The sequence below is a fragment of the Lutzomyia longipalpis genome, chromosome 2 (genome assembly GCF_024334085.1).
Source record: "Lutzomyia longipalpis isolate SR_M1_2022 chromosome 2, ASM2433408v1".
Classification (NCBI taxonomy): domain Eukaryota; kingdom Metazoa; phylum Arthropoda; class Insecta; order Diptera; family Psychodidae; genus Lutzomyia; species Lutzomyia longipalpis.
This window is the reverse complement of record NC_074708.1, coordinates 25,367,673-25,374,633: the sequence shown is the minus strand read 5'-3', so window position 1 is coordinate 25,374,633 and position 6,961 is coordinate 25,367,673. Positions and strand designations below refer to the sequence as shown.

Sequence of the window (6,961 nt, the reverse complement as noted above, 5' to 3'; positions counted from 1 at the left end):
GAAACATAAGAAACCTCTCAAAAAATTCTTCTTTAATTACAAAGTAAAAGAAAAAGCAGTTTTTTGTAATTTTTAAATTATTTATTTCTTGAAAATAATAAAAACTTTGACTTACAAAAAAGTTATTCAATTCAGATTAATCCTTTGGAGGATTTTGCTGGCCAAAGTGGCCAATTCAACTTTTTTCGATCGCCATTTCTTGATAAATTCTTCATCAGTGTATAGGGAAGTTTTTTTTTTACTTCAAGATTGTCGAAAGAAAACTTGGAAAAATGTTTTCTTTTCTGAGAAAATGAAGGTCAAACTTTTGAGGTTAGAAACCACGATCCTCCAAGTGTTAAGTGGGGCAAAAAAAGTCACCCACGGGTTTATTGGAGAAGCCAAAAAATTTCTTCTTTCCTAATGAGGTAGTGCAAAGTTTTTCGGTCATTCTTAAAGGAAATTTTCCGCTCTACAACTCTTTCTTAGATCACTTTCCTCTATCTCGTTGGGAAATATGAGTTTTTCTAGCTTTTTATAAAACATTTGAGTGATTTTTACTGCTCCACTTTCTCCTAATGTAAAAAATTGTTTTAAATAATTTCTGAAAATCAACCAATAATGCCCTAATCTCCCCTATGCTTAAAACTTCCTGAATATTTAAGAGAAATTTTTAGAAAAATTCTTAAAGAATCTTTGAGAAGAAAATTAAAAGAAAATCCTTCTTTTTGACCAAGAATTTTCTCCTTCTGATGTCCATGAAAAGGCTTGAAAGCCTCCAAATCTTTTCATATCTTTAAGTTAGAATTAAGTAGAACCCAAATAAAAAACAATTTTTTAACATTAAATTAAAGAATTTTATTTAATTAACATGAGATCAAAAATTTCTTAATTTCTTGTTAATTTCATCCCACATCTTTATCCTTTATTATGTGGGTTGTTTTGTGCCTCATGAGCTTCCCGGAATCCCCAAAGTTCATCCCACAGATGTCACAGACAAAGAGCCGGCTGTTTGGATGCTTGTTGCGCATGTGGACCTTGAGGGAAGCTAAAAGGGGGAAGGCTTTGTCGCATTGAGTGCACTTGAAGGGCTTCTCACCCGTGTGGATGACCCGATGAGCCTCCAGAACAGCCCGGCAAGCGTAGGACTTCCCACATTCACTACAGATGTGCTTCACTTTGAGCTTCAGCCCTGGTCCTGCTCCACCATCTGTCTGCTTGTGACGCTGAATGTGAGCCTGCAGGGAGGGAATCATCTGGAAGCTTTTGCTGCAGATGGGGCATCGGAGGTTGTGTCCGTGATTCCGCAGTGCTGTCGTTGTGCGGAAGCCGACGCCACATTGGGAGCACGTGTAGGGAGTCTCTCCAGTGTGGCAGTTCATGTGCATCTGCAGTGTTGTCTTCCGGCGGAAGCCCTTCTTGCAGATGGCACAGCAAAAGGGGCGCTCATTCGTATGGCACATTGTGTGACTCTGAAGGGAGTGTTTTTGCGTGAAGCGCATGCTGCAGATGCTGCAGGAGAATCTCTTGACGCCTCTGTGGGTATTTTCCGTGTGCAGCTTCAGTGCTTGTGGGCAGGAGTACTTTTTGCCGCACAGAGAACATTCCAGGCGGTTTTCTTGGTATTTTTGGGGCTGTTCTGAAGCTTCTGAAGGGATTTCCGGAAGTTTCTCTTTGTTCTCTTCCGTCTGTTTCACTCTCTTTTCAGTCTGTTTTGCTTCCTCTTCAATTTCTTCGATTTCCTCGTCAATCTCTTCAACTTCCTCATCAATCTCCGGATCTTCCTGTATCATATCCTCCTCAAAATCATTCTCATCAGTCTTTTGGTTTTCTTCCTCCTCATCAGACTCCCTTTTTCCTTCAATTTCTGGCATTTCAGAAGCTTCTCGCCCCTGAATCTCCCCATTTCTCTGCTTCTGGAGAAGTCCCTTCAACACTCCGTGAGTTTCTCTGCACATCTGCTTAAAGTTGTACGATACTTCCAGATGAGAGAAGCACAGTTGGCAGAGAAAACAAGACATCCCATCATTCTTCTCAACCTGCCAAATTTGAAACAATCCTCAATCTCCTGACCAGACATTTCAAAACTCCCGGAAATGGTTCATTTTTACCTTCAATTGCGTGCAGAATTTGAATTTCTCAAATAAATCATCTTTCCCGAACAAATTGTAACACTTTCCTGGCCTCAGACATCCCCGACAGGCTTCCAGGGGGACAGAAATTGCCGCTCCACTCATTGTTTTGTTTACTTTTCCGGGAATTCCTAACCTCAAAGATTTCTCTGCACATAACCTCAAAAACGACGTTTTGACATTTGCAAGAAAAACAACTGTCAAAATTTGTTGAAAAAGTTGAAGGAGTTTTGTCAAAAATTGCAGAAAAGGTACATTTTCTGGTCAATTTCCCCACATTTTCCAGGAGTCTCCTCAAAGAATTCAAAGAAACACCCTTTAGGAATAGTTTGGTACAAAGATTTTCACTTGTTACCCGGGAGATGGGATGAAAATTGCAAAAAAAAGTTCCGGGTTATGTAATGCGAAGTTGCGCTGAATGAGATTTTTTGCTTTTTGCGCCGCAGATTCGTCTGGGAAGATGTTTCGAGCACCACTGGCCCGGGCTCTGACGCTGGGATCGCCCACAAAGGCCGCCAGCGTCGCCGTGAGGAGCTCCGCCACTGTTCCGGCAAAAGCCCCGGAGAAAATTGAGGTATTTGTGGACGATAAGCCTGTGTTGGTGGATCCGGGAACGACAATTCTCCAAGCAGCTGCAATGGTGGGGGTGGAGATTCCGCGTTTCTGCTACCATGAGCGCTTGGCTGTGGCTGGGAATTGCCGGATGTGCCTCGTGGAGGTGGAGAAGATGCCCAAGCCGGCTGCTGCATGCGCCATGCCCGTGATGAAGGGATGGCGCATTAAGACGGACTCAGAGCTCACCCGGAAGGCGCGGGAGAGTGTCATGGAGTTCCTGCTGATGAATCACCCACTGGATTGTCCAATTTGCGATCAGGGCGGGGAATGTGATCTCCAGGATCAGGCTATGGCTTTTGGGTCTGATCGTTCGCGCTTCACTGACATTGATCATTCCGGAAAGCGTGCTGTGGAGGACAAGGATATCGGGCCACTGGTCAAGACCATCATGACGCGGTGCATTCACTGCACCAGATGCATCAGGTTCGCATCGGAAGTGGCTGGAGTGGATGATTTGGGTACAACAGGACGTGGGAATGACATGCAGGTGGGCACGTACGTGGAGAAACTCTTCATGTCTGAGCTTTCCGGGAATATCATTGATTTGTGCCCCGTGGGGGCGCTCACGAGCAAACCCTACAGCTTCGTGGCACGCCCCTGGGAGATCCGGAAGGTTGACAGTGTGGACGTTTTGGATGCCATCGGGAGTAATATTGTTGTGAGTACCCGGACGGGTGAGGTTATGCGAATCCTCCCGCGGGAGAATGAGGAGATCAATGAGGAATGGCTGGCGGATAAATCTCGCTTCGCCTGCGATGGGCTGAAGCGTCAGCGTCTAATCGCCCCCATGCTGCGTATGCCGAGTGGGGAACTGCAGCCCGTTGAGTGGGAATCCGCCCTCATCCAAGTGGCTAAACGCATTCAAGCTGCTTCCGGAAAGGTGGCCGGAGTGGCTGGATCCCTCGCTGATGTGGAAGCAATGGTGGCTCTCAAGGATTTGCTCAATCGCAATGGGTCGGAAGTTCTCTGCACTGAACAGAGCTTCCCAACTGATGGTTCCGGAACGGATTTGCGTTCCAGCTACATCCTCAATGCCTCCATTGCTGCTGTTGAGGAAGCTGATCTTGTTCTTCTCGTTGGAACCAATCCCAGGTGAGAGATTATTTTCCTCCTGATCGGCCTCAAACTTGGTATGAGCACGTTTTAGACATCCTATTGGGTTGTCCAATAATTACACGGATTTCTAACCTAAGATATTCACATAAATTCAGTACAATTTTGATTTTCTGTCTCATTCATCCCCATTGAATGTAATGGTAAAAAAAAAATGTTAGGTTAGAAATCCAGATAAATATATTGGACAAATCAATACCTACATTACGAAAATAGTGGTGGAAAATTTTTTTTCTTTAGAAATGTTGGTGTAAATTTTCATTTTTTCGCATTTTCAAAATCCAAGATGGCCGCCGTCAACCATTTTGAAACACCGTCAACCAGTTCCCTTATAGCTAGAGGTCTGAAATTTTAATATGTTGTAGGGCTCAGTGAGACGTTTTCATCAACAATTCATACTTGAAAATCGGTCAAGCGGTTTAGCAAATATGGCGGTCTAAAGCAAAAAGTGTTTTTTCGATATAACTCGTGAACGGCTTGACCGATTTTGATCATCTTGGTATCAAATGAAAGGTATTGAGAAGCCCTACAACTGTTTAGAACATTCCAAGTTTCAAAAACATCCGCAAGAGGCGCTAAAAACAAAAACAAAAATTGCCTAACTTTAAGGGGCAATATCTCCGAAACCCCATTAGGCAAATCTTTTAAATTTTGATATGTTGTAGCAAGACTAATAATCTTGCATCAGTCCAAAAATGAAGAAAATCTATGTCGCCGTTTAGAAGATATGGCCATTTGAAAAATTCTTGAATTTGAAAAGTTCTAAGAGCTATATCTCTTGAACCGCTTGACCGATTTTGCTCAACTTGGTATCAAATTAAAGGTTTTGCAAAACTCTACAACTTTCTAGAACATTAAAAACCTTTAGTTTAGAACCATTATTTGAGGACAAAAGATGCCAAAAATTATTTCGATAAAACAAAAAGCACATTCAAAATGGCGTCTTTTAGAGCTGCCTTTCATTGAAATAATTACAAGAATTTTTACTCAATATTTCACGATTTTTTTTTGTTTTTTTTTGTATTTTCGAATCATAAATGTTCTTTTAATCGATTTGCAATGTTCTAGAGAGTTGTAGAGTATTGCGAAACCTTTCCAACGATTGGTCAACGACCTTTTTAGGTTATGTAGAACCGGAGATATGAGCTTGTAAAGAAAAATCTAAAAATGGCGATATCTCAGGTTCTAGGACACCTAGGAAGTCAAATGATCTATCCTTTGAAAGATCTTCATGCCAGCTAATAACATACTAGAATTTCAGCCACCTACAACTTACTAAAGATTGCATTATAGCTCTAAAAAACGCCATTTTGAAAATTGGCCGACGTATGCTTTTTAGCGGAAAAAATCAAACCGCATTCATCTTCCTTCCTTTATTATGCCAATTTTCAAGTTTCTAGCACTGCCTGCAGTCTTTTACCTTGAATTTATACTCACAAATTAAATTACAACGCATAGACTGACCCATCTGCGTTGTGGGACACCAACTCGTATAACTGGACGCGTTATGATTGATTTTTCCATTTTTGAGCTTCTTGACATTCTCTCTGTGCTTCCAGGTACGAAGCCCCCTTGCTGAACACCCGTCTCCGGAAGGGATTTGTCCACAATGAACTCAACGTGGGGCTTGTGGGCCCCAAAGTGGATCTCTCCTATGACTACGAGCACCTCGGGAATGACGCAAACACCCTCTCGCAGATTATTTCCGGAAGTCATCCATTTGCAGCAAAATTGAAGGCAGCCAAGCGCCCCCTTGTCATCGTGGGTGCTGATCAGCTAACACGCAAAGATGGCAAAGCAATCCTGGCCAATTTGCAGACATTTGCAAATCAACTCCAGGCCGGGAAGGATTGGAAGGTTTTCAATGTTCTGCAGCGCAATGCCTCCCAGGTGGGGGCGCTCGATGTTGGCTACGCCCCGGGCGTGGAGAAGCTGAAGGAGGCTCAGCCACAGGTGGTGTTCCTGCTGAATGCCGATGGGGGCGCTGTGACGCGTGAAAGCCTCCCAAAGGGCTGTTTCATCGTCTACCAGGGACATCATGGGGATGCGGGGGCACAGATTGCCGACGCTGTCCTCCCAGGGGCTGCGTACACGGAAAAACAAGCAACTTACGTGAATACCGAGGGCAGAGCTCAGCAGACACTCCTTGCTGTGACACCTCCGGGAATGGCGCGAGAAGATTGGAAGATTATCCGGGCACTATCGGAGATTCTCAGTACTCCCCTGCCGTACGACACACTCGATGAGATGCGCAACAGAATGGAGGATATAGCGCCCCATTTAGTACGTCATGGGCACAGGGAGACGAATAATTTCACGAAGGAAGCTTCGGAATTGGGCAAAGTAAGATTTTTGTGACTTCCGGAACATTCTTTCCAAGCTAATTGCCGCATTTTCCTTGCAGGGAGCTGCCCAGAGGATTGATGGCCCCATTGATGTTGCCCAGAAGAGCCTGCAGGACTACTTTATGACCGATCCCATCTCCCGGGCATCCCCAACAATGGCTAAATGCATAGCAGCCGTCAAGAAAGCCTCCACAGCGTAGGAGAACCTTCCGTAGAGAAAAATAATTCAATAAATTCTTTAAAAATGTTTATCTGCGATCTTTGGGGCCAGAGGAGCCCCCAAAATAGAACCACTTTTTAGACTAGATAAAGCCGCTTTATTTTCTCATTCATCGTCCTAAAATAAATCTAAAACAACTTTTTTATGTACATGGTGTGCCTCAGATGCTCCCGGAAGGTCTGCTCAGATGTTAAATCCCTGATCCCGCATACATTTCTTGTGAGCCTCAATGAGATCTTTGCAGTTCTCTTCGCCCTTCTCCACAATACAAGCATCTCGGGCTCTTTTTGTTTCCGGACAAGCACAGCAGGCTTTGCATTTCTTCTCTGCAGGTTTTGGGGCACCTTCCTGGCTGGGTTTGGAGTCTCCACTGCCCATTATTGGTTAGATTTTAAGGATACGCCGGAACCTTGAGAAGCTCTGAAATGAGCAAAAAGTGAGGTTAGATCACACTTCAATGCAATTTTAGCCGCTAATTGAATGTTTCTCACGCAGTTTGAGACTCACAGGGGATTCTTCTGACCACTCTGGGTGAGAATCAAGCGGATCTTAGACGC

At 43.9% G+C, this 6,961-nt stretch overlaps 2 protein-coding genes across 3 annotated transcripts; one reads left to right on the top strand and one right to left on the bottom strand.

Annotated features, from left to right (window-relative positions):
• Positions 1 to 812: 812 nt before the first annotated feature.
• Positions 813 to 2,303, bottom strand: LOC129789684 (gastrula zinc finger protein XlCGF57.1-like). The gene is made up of 2 exons (XM_055826686.1): positions 2,091 to 2,303; positions 813 to 2,018 (listed from the first exon to the last, which is right to left on the bottom strand). The coding sequence occupies exons 1-2, from the start codon at positions 2,214 to 2,216 to the stop codon at positions 885 to 887; spliced, it is 1,260 nt and encodes a 419-aa protein (XP_055682661.1). The 5' UTR covers positions 2,217 to 2,303; the 3' UTR covers positions 813 to 884.
• LOC129789606 (NADH-ubiquinone oxidoreductase 75 kDa subunit, mitochondrial) lies at positions 2,286 to 6,495 on the top strand. 2 transcript variants are annotated; one of them, XM_055826544.1, is made up of 4 exons: positions 2,286 to 2,362; positions 2,558 to 3,818; positions 5,399 to 6,182; positions 6,244 to 6,495. In XM_055826544.1, exons 2-4 carry the CDS (start codon positions 2,572 to 2,574, stop codon positions 6,382 to 6,384), a joined length of 2,172 nt encoding a protein of 723 aa, XP_055682519.1. In that variant the 5' UTR covers positions 2,286 to 2,362; positions 2,558 to 2,571; the 3' UTR covers positions 6,385 to 6,495. The 2 variants fall into 2 exon arrangements, with proteins under 2 accessions (XP_055682519.1, XP_055682520.1); XM_055826545.1 differs by having other exon boundaries at positions 2,294 to 2,443.
• The last annotated feature ends 466 nt before the right edge of the window (positions 6,496 to 6,961 follow it).

Bases quoted from the DNA above. Each gene is read 5' to 3' on its own strand.
- LOC129789684 (XM_055826686.1), bottom strand. From the start codon at position 2,216: ATGAGTGGAGCGGCAATTTCTGTCCCCCTGGAAGCCTGTCGGGGATGT. The intron at 2,019-2,090 runs GTAAAAATGAAC...CAAATTTGGCAG, and splicing joins AATTCTGCACGCAATTGAAG to GTTGAGAAGAATGATGGGAT.
- LOC129789606 (XM_055826544.1), top strand. From the start codon at position 2,572: ATGTTTCGAGCACCACTGGCCCGGGCTCTGACGCTGGGATCGCCCACA. The intron at 3,819-5,398 runs GTGAGAGATTAT...CTGTGCTTCCAG, and splicing joins CTCGTTGGAACCAATCCCAG to GTACGAAGCCCCCTTGCTGA. The intron at 6,183-6,243 runs GTAAGATTTTTG...TTTTCCTTGCAG, and splicing joins AAGCTTCGGAATTGGGCAAA to GGAGCTGCCCAGAGGATTGA.